Here is a 15883-nt window from a genome sequence, read left to right on the forward strand (position 1 = left end):
AGCTTCAACTGCTCCAAAACTTTCCTGCAAGAATGCAGACAAAGACCAGAAAGAGAGCACACATGACATCAATTTTAACGTGATTTTAAAGTTCTTTTATTGGTTTTTAAGCTACTGATGGTCTTGGCCTTTTTTATTTATCTGATTTGCTTTGACCTTATAAGCCCACTAGAACCCTCAGGTCTTCAGGAAATGTTCTGTGTTTTATAACTACTGCCCCCGACTGTGATACGGCTTACCTGAAGACCTGAGGGCTGCAACTGATGTTAATGTTTTTAAAGGAAAACTCAAGACTTACCTTTTTTAGTCTGATGTTTACCTGAATTTGATATCCTGATCTTAATCTGTTTTAGTAAATTAGGTTTTATCTTATTTTGTTTTAACCTCAAAATTATCTCTTAGTAGTTTATCCTCTTGTTTATCATGTTTCACTAAGTTCTACTTAAGTGTTTTATTTTCTTATTTGAACATATTTCCTTGAGTTGCCTTTTAGTATTTTTATTGTTAATACAGCACCCTTTTATTCTATTCTATTTCATTTTGAGTTCTTTTTATTTCATTTGAGGATATTTTATTCTACATTTTAACCTAACCTCCAGTGTTTACTTATTTCAAATCTGTAAGATGCCGTTTCCTCAGTACATACTGGGTACATAAGTTCCCTTTGTCATAGTGTATTTTATTTATGATGTATTTTGCCAGTATTGTGTATGGATTGCGGGTGGATTAGAGGGTTGAGTGGAGTGGGTTTGGGTCATATTTCCCTTCCTTCTGTCTGTTTGTAAAGCACTTTGTGCAACATTGTCTTATATGAAAGTGCTATATAAATTAAGTTTGATTAATTGATATCAGTATGTTTTCATCATGTCTGAGCATGTTTGCAAGCTTTTGCTCAAAGGTCTGCAGTGTTTAAATACAGTATGACAAAGACTGGCTTTTCTGTAAATCAACCCTTAAGTGCAGATGAATGTCCCTCATGATTAATAAGTCATGAGCTTTGCGTTATAAGAAGGACAGTTTGAATCAATATGGCTGACCATACAGACAAAGGATCAATATACATGACAAGCAGAGAGGCTGCCTTTAGGGAACTGATGCTATTTACAGTAAAAGGAATCATGGGGAAAAGAAAGCTGCAGTCTAAGCCAGGGGCACAAACACAAGTGTTTGTGTGTGTGTTTTCTGAATAGAATATGTGTGTTTGGGTGTCAGAGTGGTCTGAATTGAATTAGCTGCCTGTGACACTTTGACCGACTGAGAATAGCCACTGGATGATTTATTATCTCCAATTATAACACACAGCCATTTAGAGATTTAATCAGTCACCTCCCTCCTGGACCCTTTAGACCAGGAAATGATGAAAACAAGTCTTTAGGCAACCAAACACCACAACCATCATTGCTAACAAAGAGATCACTAATGAAATATCAGGGCTTTTCATTGTGACAGTGGCTGTTTGTTGAGATAAAATCATGTTAATGAAATCCTAATGTTCTGTCTGTGTTTGCTCTTGCAGATGGACCTGAAGCTGCTCTTCCTATCTACACTGTTTGGAGTCCTTTGTCACAGTAGTGCTCAGAAAGGTAAGATGTCTCATTCCTTTTGGTAAACAGGATTCACATCCTGTGCTGTCATTACTGTGTCATCTTTATGTTGATGTAAGCTAGCATTATAAACATTCAGATCCTAATGGTCAGTAGCTCCCCAGAGAGAGCGAGGGCTCCTTTTCATCCCTCTAATGATGTCATTGACCAGAGATCCACCTTAGCATCATGGAGCGTAGAGGATAATGGAAAAGACAGAATATCCCGTCTCTGTATCCAATTACCATTGAACCACACAGTGTTCCAGATGAACTGATGTGTAAACATGGAGGGCTTAACAGGCTGCTTACTTTGCAGGGACTGAGCTTTACCCCTGCCCCCTCTGACTCCTTCTCTCCTCCTCTCTCCTCTCCTCTCTTTGTTCATCCAGAGGGGAACGAGTGCATCAATGCCAACGCCAAATACTGCGGGGAGTGCATCCAGGCTGGAGCCAAATGCGGCTGGTGTACAGACCCGGTATGTGATCGCAGTTATAATCACAGCTGAGAAATGCAGTTTGAAGCTATTAGCCCTATGAGCACTACCTCTGAATCATACCTTACTTAGACTTGCAGCTGTTGGTTTCTTTTGAACACTTGAAAAAAAATCCTTGGATGCTAATGCTGGGAAAAGTTGGAGAATAACTGCCAGCAGAGTTTCTAGATTTCACAGCCATTGATCCAGTTCCTACTGCTTTTCTAGAATAAATGTTGCTGACAGGAAGTCTGAAGATTTATTCTAGAAATAGTTGTAGATAGTAGTTATCTTACGTTTATTACCCATGTTTGATGTGCATGACTTTTGTTTGAAAGTTATCACAGTTCTGTTTTATATTGGCACCTATTACAAATAAGGGTTAGGGTAATATCAAGGACTGGAATAAATAAAATTCCAGGCTATAGATCATGGTTATTTTTCTTGTGATTCACGTAAAAAAGTAACATTTCTATTTATTCTAGATTTATCCCATGCAAAGTAAAATATTTCAAGACATTTTTTGTTTTAATCTTGATGATTACAGCTTATAGCTCACCAAAATGACAAATCCATTATCTCAAAACATTAGAATCTTGTGGAAAAGTCCAATTTTCAAAGATTTCCTGAGCCTTTATTCTCTCACTCTGGTTCAGGAGACACAACCACTATCATGCCCTGGTTTTGGACAGTTTTTGTTGTTTCCCTCTTGGAAATTGAATCATGTGATGAGGATAAACGCAGGGTTAGGATTTTAGTTTTATAGGTTCTTTGCAGGTGACGTCACACAGCAGTGGAGAACTCTTGTTGGGGGGCAAGAAACAATTTCTGCATAGAGAAACACTGCAGGAAGGCCTTGTTTTGAGCTGTTTACTACTATGGCAAGCATTCAAAGTGTAAGACATTCTTAATTCTTTAGCTGCTTTTGAAGTAGTCCCAGAAGTAGTGAAATAATCAGGCAATGAAAAAGTTGTAAAAACTCACAGAGAAACAGCAGCTGGCAGGAATTTTAAAAGCCTCTATCTAAAGCCTGGATGGGCGGTGTCACACAACACTCGTGTTTGGTCCATTTCTACAAAACAGTCAGGTCTGGTTCAGTCCAGTTTTAACCCATTTAAGTCTGATCTTTCCCATGTTTCCTCATCTGATGTTTGCCCAGTCTCACTTGTAGTAACAGGGAACCCATCTCTTTTGAATTCCAGATAATTTGGCTCAGCTCAGTAGAGCTGGTTGTTTGGCTCCCAAATGGCTTTTCATTTGATACTAGTCTGGCTTTTTAAAGATAGCTTAAATAAGGACAAAGGATGGAAGAAATCAAACTGGCACTCAAGCAGGAGCTAGCAACAGTGGCTCACATTAAAGAGCTGCTTCTTAGACTAGGCTTGTTCGTGAACAGCATATTATTACTGAGACTCCTTCCCCAAAAAGATTTATTCAGTCGATAGTACGTCACTGTTTCAATTAAAGGCATGTTTGTGACAATATTATATATGTTAAAAGAGGTTTAGTTCGCCTGTTCACTCAATACAACACTCCTCTAAAATCTTGTCTTCCTTCATCTGACTAGATGATGCTGGGAGGTCTGCAGGACAGAGTAATTTGTGATGTTAGTCATCTCCATGCCAGGTGAATCAACTGAACTGTTGGAAAAAATCTTTTTTGTAATGTGTACGATCATACTCAATGTATGTGGATATTTTCTGACGATAATTGCAGCGTACAAGTCCATTTAGGAGCTGTAAATTACCAACTTCCCTCCATTCCCAGTCATACCTCATGGCTGTTTCCCACTTCCTAACCCCCAACAGACATTTGCACGTCATCAGGTTCAAGTGACTTCAAAGAACCTATCGGACTGAAAGCCTGTCCACCACTTAGTAATGTTGTCCCCACCTGTTTAGATCCACACTTGTGTTCTCAAAGTTTGTAAGACCTTAAAAAGTGTTTTGGTAAATACAGTAGCTAGCTAGATAGGTCAAATAATTTTGTAAGAATACTGTTGGAATGCCTTAACTGGTTCAAAATTGTTCACTTGTGGTTTATTAGTTAGTGTTCCGCAAACTAAGCAGGCTCCAGTTGTCAAGTTGGATTTTACTATATTTATAGGACTAGTGAGCAACTTCTCCATCCATTACATAATAGAATCATTATCAGCTGGTTGTTTTGGCAGGTTAAATGGCAGCTTTCACTTATGAATCAAATCCTGAGCCACAAAAAGTCTGGTTAAGCTTCCCAATCCCAAAATAGAAGGTGTGCTTGTGATTTGTGTACTTCCATCATAACACAAAAAATAATTCAAAAAATGACTAATTGTTCCTTTAATTGTCATTGTGCTGTCACTCCCAGAACTTCCTGCAACAGGGAGAGACTGTGTCAACCCGCTGTGATGAGGTGCAGTCTCTGATCAACAGAGGCTGTAATGAAACAAAGATAGAAAGCCCATCAGGGGATCAGAAGATCATCAGAAACAAGGCAGTGACAAACCGCAAAAAGGGAGCAGAGAAACTGAAGCCGGAGGAGATCACTCAGATTCAGCCCCAGAAACTCAAACTTATTCTCCGATCTGGTGAGAAAAAGATTAAACTGAGTTTTTGTTCTATTTAACCCTTTTGTTTAATCTATTTTTATTCCCATCATGTGACAGGTCAGAGTTTCTAATGATGATAATTTGATGTAGGTCAGCCCCAGTCTTTTGACTTGAAGTTCAAACGAGCGGAGGATTACCCCATCGACCTGTACTACTTGATGGACCTGTCCTACTCCATGAAGGATGATCTGGAGAATGTCAAGAACCTGGGAACCAGTCTGATGCTGGAGATGTCAGCGATCACTTCAGACTTCAGGATAGGTGAGGATATAGTCATTCGTTATCATGGCACGATAACGTTTTAGCATATAGCCTACAAAATAACCTCAAATAATTGTTTTTGTCTTAACTCATAATGATAACTATTAGCAGGATCTTATTCCACCCTGCACTTCATAAATTATGAGCATATATTACACAGCATGCAGCGTTGATTTACCAAGGTGAGGTGAACTCCAGCAGACATCACTGTCCCCTGTCCCCTCTATCTGTATGTAACAGACACTAATGCTGACATGTGTTTTAATCTGATGATAAAGAAACTTAATACCAGGCCTTTGCCAACCAACGGAAGTTGATGCTTGGATGGTGGGCACAGCAGTGAAAGTCATAAGGTTTAAAATGCTCTAAGAAAAAATCTGGTCTGCTGATTTTTTCCACAAATAAAAGCAACATCAGGATGTATAATTTCCATACATTACAGTATATTATTCTAATGTTTGTAGTTTTTAAGGCCCAGGGTCTCCATTTGACATTGTACTTGCAAAGATATTTATTTGTTAGCTTTTGTGAATACAGATTTAGATACAGGGGTTGTTTGGTCTTTCTGCCTGAAGGGGGTTGCCATGATCAGTCTTAAAAAATACCTTGTACTGCCAGGTGTCCTGTTTTGAGTGTTAAGTGCCGTCCAGTTTGGAATGTCCTTTCCTGGCCTGAACAAACAAACCAAAGAAGCAAACACTTGAGAAATTAGTGACCTCTTTTTCTTTTATTTGGTTTCAACTTGTCCTTGCAACAGAGCAGCCAGTCTCAAATCAACCATATTCTTCAGCCTATAACAAAATCACTTTCATTCAGGAACACTCTCGTCATACATTTAAACATTTATTAAAAAATGGATATACAGTTTAACATGGTGGAGAAGACTCTGCTCAAAGATGCTCCCTGGATTAGTCAAGTAGCAAGCTTTGACTCTGCAGGCAGGGCATCACTAGAAACTCCTATATGGATAGATGCATTTATGACAATGCATACTGAATACAATGAAATTAGTTCAGAAGCAGTTAATCCATAATAACATGAATCTGAATATGAGGGTGCAACCGGCTTTATACTGTAAAGGAGGAGACTTGGGTGTAGGAGGTGAAGCTTTGCTAGCAGCAGCGTGAGCATCAGCATTGATGAAGCATGGTAAGTGTAAAGGAAATCATATTTAAACTGACTGCTGTGTTGAGAGAAAGATGGCTGTCAGCAGATCACAGCTGGGCGTATGACTGTAGTGTCCTGCATTGAATAATGCTGAGCTTTACTTGTTAAAACTGAAGTTAGCTAGAATTGCACTAATATTCCAACTGTCATCCAAAGGTTTCGGCTCCTTTGTGGAAAAGACAGTCATGCCGTACATCAGCACCACTCCAGCCAAACTGCTGAACCCGTGCACAAGCGACCAAAACTGCACCAGCCCGTTCAGTTACAAGAACGTCCTGAAGCTGACCAATGATGGCAAGAAGTTCAACACCCTGGTGGGTCAGCAGCACATCTCTGGAAACCTGGACTCTCCTGAAGGGGGCTTTGATGCCATCATGCAAGTGGCTGTATGCGGGGTAAGTCCGAAACAAAGATGTGGAAGTAATCCTGAGCAGATTCAAGGTGATTTTCCCACAATTACAGCAGTTGCTTGCAGGGATAAAGATCCCATAAACGTGTTTATGTGGTGATGTGTGAAAAGTTATTTTACGAGTACTTGAACTTTACAAGATTTTGGATGCAGTAGTCATAAAACGTTAATGTGTCACATTCTGAGCAGCTTAAATTCAGCGTTAGCAGATACATGGCTGTGAGGAAATAGCTAAAGCATGCAGCTTGGCTGTTTTTGTCTTATTTCTTAGGACCAAATTGGATGGAGGAATGTGACTCGTCTGCTGGTGTTCTCCACCGATGCCGGCTTCCACTTTGCTGGCGATGGTAAACTTGGTGGCATCGTTCTGCCGAATGACGGGAAATGTCACCTGGAGAATAACGTTTACACCATGAGCCACTACTATGTGAGTATATCAGGAGTTTTTTTTACCTGTTTTTAAAGGTTGTTAGAAGGGCACTGAAAATAATCTGTTGGCAGAGATGGAGCCTCTCATTTTACATCATAAATCTCACTTCCTGTGTTTTAGGACTATCCCTCCATTGCTCACCTGGTTCAGAAGCTGAGCGACAACAACATTCAGACCATCTTTGCAGTCACAGAAGAATTCCAGCCTGTTTACCAAGTGAGTCTGCTTCTTTTCTTTCTTATCTCCATCCAACACAATGTGACTTCACTTAAATCCATTCTGTTTGGAGCATACTCCTCCCTGCTCCTTCTGTGTGCATGCTGATGCCCTGTGGGTTTAAAAATCCACCTGGGCTGACACATCTGCTCTGAGTTAAGGAAGCATCTCCTGGAAGCACTGATTATTTTATTCTGTTGTGCTGTTGCGTTTGAGCTGGTTCAACCCATCTGATTTTGATAAGAAGCATTGCCTCACAGTAGCTACAGAATGCTTTTACCTTATCCTATAATATCACATTAAAAGGAACGAAAGAGAGCAATAATAGTGTTGTGAAGCCTTCAGGTCTTGAATCCTGTTCCGCTCAAATTTGACCCATTCTGACAATTTGACAACTGTTAAACACACCTTAAATGTTACAACATTAATGTCTGTTTAAGAAAAGGACTTTTACTAAAGTGACAGATGGACGATTTTACACCCTTGATGGTGCCAGAGAACCCTGAAATCTTTTTAAATATGATGCAACAAGTTTCGAACACCTGGATTGGGAGATTTTCTGCAATTCAGCTGTCCTTCTTCAGATCAGTGCCTGTCAACATCCTGTTTCTGAGCTCTGCAGGCAGTTCCTTTGACCTCATGCCTTGGTTCTTGCTCTGATATCATTATCAGCTGTGAGGCCTTCTACAGAGAGGTGTGTGTGCCTTTCCAGATCATGTCCAATCAATTTAATTTACCACTACAGTGATGGTCCAGAAACATCTTGGCAAAAATCCAGAGAAATGGGAAGAAGCTGAGCAAAATTTCAAGTGCTGTAAAGAGTGTGAATACTTTGCAAAAAAAAATCTGAAATTGTTCTTTCACTTCATCATAATGGGCACTGAGTGTAGATTAATGGTTGAAATTATGTGTCAGCCTGTAGTATCATAACCTTGCAAAGCAGATGGATACGCCTGTTTCCTTGTTTCTCACTGGCGAATCCATCTTGCAAAGCTCCCGTCTGAACGTTTTGGCCCCATTAGAAAGTGACAGGACCAATCAGCAACAAGGGGTAGTACTTTGAGGCGCGACGGAGTCGTGACGTAAGCAAGCAGCAACAAGAGGCAGTTAAATGTGTGACACAGTTATGGCAGAAGAGCCTAGCGTGGATGCTGCTAAAGCGCCGGTTTTATCAGAACTTGACGACATTTCTTCGTTAAAAGAAGAACAAAGAACAGCAGTGAGTTGTTTTCTTTTCAAAAACGACAAAAGTCGTGTACTGACATGTCTACAGTCACCATGGTTCGCGTTATTCCTCGGTAGCTGCACATGCACACTTCGGTCGGGGCTACATCACATGTTTTGTTGCTCTGATTGGCCTGTAGAGATGTGACAGACAGAACGTTCATCCAATCACACTCTGAGTTTTTTCCCAAACGCTTAGTATTGAAGGTTTTCCAGATGGATTTCCATCCAGCGTGTCAGGTTAGTAGTATCAGGCTTCAACATAAAAACGAAAAAAGTGAAGGGGGTCTGAATGCGTAGGATGTGTGTAAAGGATGATGATTCTATGCAGGTCATATATCATTCATATTTGAACCTTTTTTCTCTCCAGGAGCTGAAAAATCTGATTCCAAAGTCTGCTGTAGGCACTCTGTCTGCCAACTCCAGCAATGTCATCAACCTTATTATAGATGCTTATAATGTAAGTACCCAGATTTGAACACTCTGACTATTCTTCGTTGTTTCTTCTCATGGTAAATATTAAAGCAGTAAATGTTCTGTCTGAGGTGGCTTTTGTTTCCTAGTTCACATCTTCATTTAATACACGGCCATGTTTTGTTTACTGTATGCTGTCTAAACAACGCTACCAGAGGAGAATCCAGTGCAGAAAATGACTCTGCTATCTCTTGATTTTTGGCAGTCCCTCTCATCTGAGGTCATTTTGGAGAACAGCAAGCTTCCAGAGGGAGTGTCCATAGCTTACACTTCCCGCTGTAAGAACGGAGTGGTTAGTGAAGGCGAGAACGGACGAAAGTGCTCCAACATCTCTATTGGGGATGAGGTGAAGATTTGCAAATCCTTCTTTTTGTTTTGTTTTTTTTCACCAATAGATGAAAGTACCTCAAAACTTATCATTGATGCCTTTCAGATAAAATGTGCTTCCTGTGGAAACTTCTTTATCGACCTCTGCAGCTGTTGTCATTTTCACAGTCCAGTATTCTCATATTTTCCCTTCTTCCTAGGTCATGTTCACCATCAGTGTGACATCCAAGGGGTGTCCCAAACAAGGCAAGCCTGAGATCATTAAAATCAAGCCCCTGGGATTCACAGAGGAGGTGGAGGTAACCCTCAACTTCATTTGTGAGTGTGACTGCCACAAAGACGGCATCGAGAACAGTGACCTGTGCACCTTTGGTAACGGCACCTACGAGTGTGGAGCCTGCAAGTAAGCCTGTCACTCCAGTCCTACATGTTAGAAAAACATGTTGAAATCTTACAATCCAAACTACATCAGAGTTACAAGTTCTCCTGTGTCTCAGGTGTAATGAAGGACGTGTGGGCAGACAATGTGAATGCAGCAGCAACGATGTAGCCACAGAGGACATGGACCGGACCTGCCGTAAAGACAACGGGACAGACATCTGCAGCAACAACGGAGACTGTGTGTGTGGCACATGTGAGTGCAAGAAGAGAGACAACCCTGAAGAGAGGTACAGCGGTCAGTACTGTGAGTGTGACAACTTCAACTGTGACCGCTCTGGAAACAAGCTGTGTGGAGGTGAGGGATCAGCTCTGCAGAGACTGCTTACTGTCTGAATGACTTGGTAAGAAAATGCTAAGCTAAATCCCAAATTATTTATTTTTATTTTATTTTGTCTCTCAGGGCATGGCCGCTGTGAGTGCAGAGTGTGTGTCTGTGACCCCATGTGGACTGGAAGTGCTTGTGATTGCTCTCTGGACAATAGTACATGTATGGCCAGCAACAAGCAGGTCTGTAACGGCAGAGGGACATGTGAATGCGGTACCTGCAAGTGCACTGATGCCAAATTTCAGGGGCCCACCTGTGAGACCTGCCCTACCTGTCCAGGAGTCTGCACACAACACAAGTAAGTAGAAGAAGACAGAAAAATCTTCTTAAATTTGACGTTTATTGCATTTTAGCACGTGTTTTCCTCTGAAAGCCCTCTGTTGTGCATTTCTAGCAATCCTGGAACTTGGGTGACTTTCCAGGGTCTTTAAAGTTAACTTCAATATTGAGTGACTTTTGATCCATTTTATAATTTTTTGATCATCCCTGCCACTAGCGGCACATATTGTCACCATATTGTCAGTTTGTATCCCAGAATGCATTGTGACTGAGCTGTAACAACCAATGATAGGCTGTTCAGTCATCCCATCATGCTTTTCCCAATAGCACCCGTGCAAATACTTTGAAACTGGAGAAAAGAGCAGGAATGACTCATAACAGAGAGAAAGAGACACAGAGGAGCTGTAATGTGTCCCTCTGTGTCCCTGCAGACAGGAATGGCTTTAAATGATAACTGAAATTCCCCAAAACATAAGGACTTTTTTTAAAAAATGTGAATATTTTGTAGACTTTTGAATGATTTTTTCTAACTTTTTAGTACCAAAGAGATGGGAGAACAAGTTTGTGCCAAAACGAAACCCCTAGGTCATTATTGTTTACTGTGTCACACATTTGATTTCTGTTTAGTTTTTTCTGTTGTCTTTAGAGTCCCATAAGTTTTTAGAATTCAAGTGTCATTACTACAGCACACATGTTCTTAAAGCTCAGGTTGTCCTCGAAAAAGGATGCTTAGAGCTTGACTGTGCACCACAGGGTTGATGTTTTACAAGCTTTTTAAGACAAAAAGTCCAGGAGAGACAAAATAGTTAAAAAAGCTGGGGAGGTTAAAACAAGATGTGGTATTGAAAAGCAGACTTTGGAGGTGGGCAGCTCTGGAAATGCAGCCTATGGCAGGCTCCATAATAAGACACGCCCCGTTACAGTTATGAGAATTAAAAATTTCTCCATCTTTGAAAACTGAAGGAAATATTTGAGATACTGTCAAACATCAATAAAAAAGTATATAACAAAGGAATGGTCTCCTTTTAGATTAATATATATATATAAATATATAAATATATATATATATATATTTTACTACAGAAATTCTTCATATTGTGTCTCTGCGAACAACTACTTCTGCACTGGCAGCACCTGCAGCCTGAGTTTGAGTTTATAAATAACACTTTCTGTTAAAGTTGTGAGAGTTGGCCCTAAGGGCTTCTACTTCCCCCAGTAGTAACTAATAAGTCTGTTTTATGCATAAAGTTTGATTTTAGCTATAGAATTTAACCAAGAAAACCTAAAAAATGATATAAAAGAATCACATCCTGGCAGTAGCAGTAGGGGCATGGATTGTTACTTTTTTATCAATATTGATAACTTTTTTGATAATACTTGCCACTTTGAGGCCTTTATATTTTCTGCTACTTATACTTTCTATTTTTTTGTGGAAAGACCTTTGGAAAACCCCCGATTTCTAATCCTTACAGCTGTATTTATTTTTGTTTGTTATCAAAAATTGAATTTGACATGAAAACACTGAACTGCATTGGTGTTTTTGTAGAAAAATGGATGCTGCCAGCATTTGCTTTCTGTTCTTACAGATGGTGACTGAATTATTAGCCCCCTATGCTGTTAAACAGAGCAAGGAATTTTAACACAGCTTTACTAAACGTTGTAGTTTTATTTTGAATGCTTACATTATTTTATTTTGCACACAGAAACAAAATAAGGGCTACCTGTGTCTAAACTACTCTGTATGATACAGAGTCTAAAATCCAACGGTTACATACTAAGCTGAGTCTTGCATAAAACTTCTGCAGTATCACTTTTCCTTTTTTTATTACTGTGTTTTCCAAAGTAAGCTGATCCTGCATACTTGTAACAGTTCAAGTTTCCAAAATGAACCCAAATAAAGGAAAAGAATCAGGCTAAGTAGCCCAGGGCTATGATTGACTCATGCAGGAGGAGGGGGCTGCAGTTGTCTCTGTTTTGTCTAGGTTAACATCAGCATTGTCAAATGTGGAATCCTGCTGTTAGAAACAACAGTGAGAATTCCTGCAAAAAGATGCTGCTGTAGATCTTTTCTGAAATGTTTACATACATACAGTAACTTTTAACCAGTATCTTTAAAGCTTATAGTCAGTGTTATTCCACCAAAGTTGGATGAATGTATCTGTTCATTACTAATAACAACCTCCTGTTCTCAGGGAGTGCGTCCAGTGTCGGGCATTTGGCACTGGAGAGAAGAAAGACGTATGTGAGAAAGAGTGCAGTGACTTCAACCTGATCAAAGTTAGAGACAGAGACAAGCTGCCACAGCCAAACGACGCTTCCTACCCCGTGATGCACTGCAAGGAGAGGGACGCCAATGACTGCTGGTTCTACTACACCTACGCCGTCAACAACGACACGGAGACGGAGGTCCATGTGGTCGACACTCTGGGTAAGCAGAGGGCTGGGCTGCCATGAGCCAGGGTGTGGAGAGTTCCTGGTAATTACAGGGGCTGTGGCAGCTGGGCTGCAGAAATAGATCTTTTTTTTTATTCACACGCAGGGGTGTGATGATATGTTTTCACATGTTTTTCTAATTTTGGCCTGTAAAACTTTCTGCTGTTTCAGACTGCCCTGCTGGTCCTGACATCATCCCCATCGTAGCAGGCGTGGTCGCCGGCATCGTCCTGATTGGCTTAGCCCTGCTGCTCATCTGGAAACTTCTGATGATCATCCACGATAGGAGAGAGTTTGCCAAGTTCGAGAAGGAAAAGATGAACGCCAAATGGGACACGGTGAGTGTTGGGAGCTTTGTGAAAGATGAGGGAGATAAATGTTTCAGATTTTTGGCAGAGGAGTGGTTGAGTTATATAAATGTGGAAAACAGGTGTTGTTTGGCTGCTCGTCTAAGCCAGCCACTCTCAGGGAATTAACTGGTGAAGGCAGTTTGTTGTTCTTAGAGACAGATGAGATTTGCAGGCTTTTTGATGACATTACAAAGTGTCTGGATCACATTCTGTCCAGCCTCACATCTGCAGGAACAGATTAAATGTGTTGGTTTTGAACAGAACTCAAAATGAAAAGAAACTATGCCAGGCACCGGGTGGACTTTTTAGGGAATGTTATGCACTCTGAGCAGTGCTGGGCTTTTACTGGGGAGGGGCCACAGCTCCTTCCCTTCCTGTTTCCTGCCCTCTATAGCATCATCTGCCAACATCAATATTACAGAGGGCTGGATCAGATCTTGTTTCTGTGCGGTGCTATGCCTCCACCTGGTGGTGATGTTGTGTAATACCATCAGTCTGTTATTTTGATGATACAGATGTTCCTGATCTGCACTGCAGGCACTCCCTTTGCTCTTTCTCTTGTTCTTTCTCATTACCATGGGCAGGGCAACTGAAAGCTCCAGAACCCTTTAATTTACAAAACAAGGGTCTAAAACTGATATCCCCAACAAAATGACAAGGCATATGAACCACAGTGAGGCTCAGAAATTCTGAATGAGTTCCTTCCTTTGCTCTATTGTGACATCAACTAGGCCTGGGTGATATGGACTGAAATATCATTTCAGGGTATTTTTCCTGTCCTTAATAGTAAAGGTGTTATACCGCGGTCTTACAAAGTTTGAATGAGATAATGCAATTAAATGCATGGTCAGGTGTAACAACTAGTTATGCGCTGATGCATCGGTGTAACTTAAGCATCGGTCAGTTGTGGCCCTGTGAACCCTCAGTGGCCCATCTGCAAGAAATGACAGTATCAGATTGTATGTGAGTCGTGGAAAACAGACAGCGTCGTTGATGTGGTTGCAATCCGACAAAAATAATGGGACACTTCATTCATCTTGCCTGAGGGTGCAGGTTCAGTCATAATGAAGCCTAAAAGACGGCAGCGGGACGTGTCAACCAGGTGGAATAGTAGGCTGTGTTTTACATTCACCACCACATAGTCCCTGGACTACGCTATCTCCCCACAACTTTAACTGCACAACAGTTAGTTTATAAACTTTATTATGTTTAGCAAAAATTTTGAACACAGTCTGATCCACTTTTCTGCATCACTGCCTTATTAGATCCCTGGCACAAGAACTGCTTCTTTTTTTTTTTTTTTTTTTTTTTTTTGTGAACAACTTTTTATTGAGTTAAGTTGACAGCACATAAACACATGTACACATCCCCTTGAATGATTTAGACAAAATTCTTTCATAGTGTTGTACAGAAAGCATAGCATTTGCTATTTCTCAAATCAGAACCTAATATAATAAAAAATGCTGTCAAATACATCCTCACTGTGCAACAACCAACCTTGCTAAAGGTTTTGATTCATGTTTGCATCGAGATCTGCATAGACAGAAAAATGCATGCATAAAAGTAAGGGTATCCTTCAAATATGACACCGCTGTTTCAAACATATGAATTCTTTTAAAGCTTTCGTCTTAAATACATGTGAGATGTTTGCAGAAAATACAGGTCACTATGCATATACAGCTAGATGCCAGCCCCTCATTTACCCCCATAATGAATGATCGTCCCAACCCCAGTTTCACCCAGACCGCAAGAAGGACTGCTATTTCATGAGGATGTTAAAGCACGCTGGTGTAGTTCGACGTACAAATGATTGGTATACTCGCCAAATGTGCTGTAGACAAGGCTGCTTCTCAAATTTGTTGTGAAGTTTGCCTTTGTTGTCATTGCACTTGTTAGAAAAGGGAAGAGTCTACATAGCAGCAGTTTTCCTATATGTACATATGATTCAAAGTATTGGAAAGATTGCTTTATGGTTTTTACTAGAGTATTATCATGACAAATATTAAACATTCAATATTAATCAGGAGAAATGGATTTAGATAGAAGAGAAAAGAAAAAGCACTTAGCTTGTTGGGCTTGTTTAATGTTATCCATAAATAATTTATTGTTTAAGTTTATTATGTCCTTTCTGTTTCCTATGTTAACCATGTTTACCCAGCCTTTTGCAAAATGTTCTCCTCCCTTCTTAGCCTGCAGGTTAGATTCTCCATCATGATGATTAGGTCTGTAATGGTGATGGTATTATTCACATCAGTCATTATTCAGTTATAGTAATGGTTTTCTTTGCATCTGAAAGCAGAATCTGCAGGCACAGGTCTTTCATGATGTTTCTAGTGTAGAACATGACATAATAAGACAGAAAAAATTAATGCAACTAGGGATGCACCAATACCACATTGTTCCGGATCATTTACAAGTACTCGCATTTGGGTGCTCACCAATAACAAGTACAAATAATACTTAGTAATACCATAACTGTTCTTTTTTCATGGCATGATCTTTATCCCTCTACTTGACAATTTATTAGTGCATAGTCTTCCTTTTTTCCTATTTTTGTCATCCGTTCATGCTGATGAGAGGCTGATAGTCCTAATGAAGAGTTGAATAAAGAAAAACATCTTCATTAATAGAGGAACAAAAGGCAAACAATGTTTTTTGTTCAGATTGTGTCCTCTTTTCTCACTGTCTTCTTTCATCACCCTGGACTTTATTTTCTTCCTTCACGCTGCTTTTTTCAATGTTTTCTTCCTTATTTCCTGAACTCTATTCTGTCCTCATTTTCTGCCTGTAGCAAGAAAACCCCATATACAAGAGTCCCATTAATCAGTTCCAGAACCCAAACTATGGCCGTAAAGCTGCTGTCCTCTAAGTTTGTATTTCCTTTCCTCTTCGTTTTCCTGCAT

General features: G+C 40.2%; 1 protein-coding gene across 4 annotated transcripts in view; it reads left to right on the forward strand.

The window, feature by feature from the left end:
* The window catches only part of itgb1a (integrin, beta 1a), a 43694-nt gene that overhangs the window by 24632 nt on the left and 3179 nt on the right, over positions 1–15883 (forward strand). For 3 of the 4 annotated variants that reach the window (XM_041813702.1, XM_041813700.1, XM_041813699.1), the window contains exons 2-16: positions 1517–1583; positions 1975–2060; positions 4404–4623; positions 4735–4905; positions 6229–6467; positions 6753–6908; positions 7032–7127; positions 8722–8811; positions 9031–9171; positions 9353–9555; positions 9650–9888; positions 9994–10216; positions 12390–12625; positions 12802–12968; positions 15772–15849. In XM_041813702.1, coding sequence (XP_041669636.1) covers positions 1517–1583; positions 1975–2060; positions 4404–4623; positions 4735–4905; positions 6229–6467; positions 6753–6908; positions 7032–7127; positions 8722–8811; positions 9031–9171; positions 9353–9555; positions 9650–9888; positions 9994–10216; positions 12390–12625; positions 12802–12968; positions 15772–15849 — 2412 coding nt within the window. The remainder of the gene's footprint in view (positions 1–1516; positions 1584–1974; positions 2061–4403; positions 4624–4734; positions 4906–6228; positions 6468–6752; positions 6909–7031; positions 7128–8721; positions 8812–9030; positions 9172–9352; positions 9556–9649; positions 9889–9993; positions 10217–12389; positions 12626–12801; positions 12969–15771; positions 15850–15883) is intronic. The other variant, XM_041813701.1, reaches the window with a different exon arrangement.

The sequence above is a fragment of the Cheilinus undulatus genome, linkage group 19 (assembly GCF_018320785.1).
Source record: "Cheilinus undulatus linkage group 19, ASM1832078v1, whole genome shotgun sequence".
Taxonomy (NCBI): domain Eukaryota; kingdom Metazoa; phylum Chordata; class Actinopteri; order Labriformes; family Labridae; genus Cheilinus; species Cheilinus undulatus.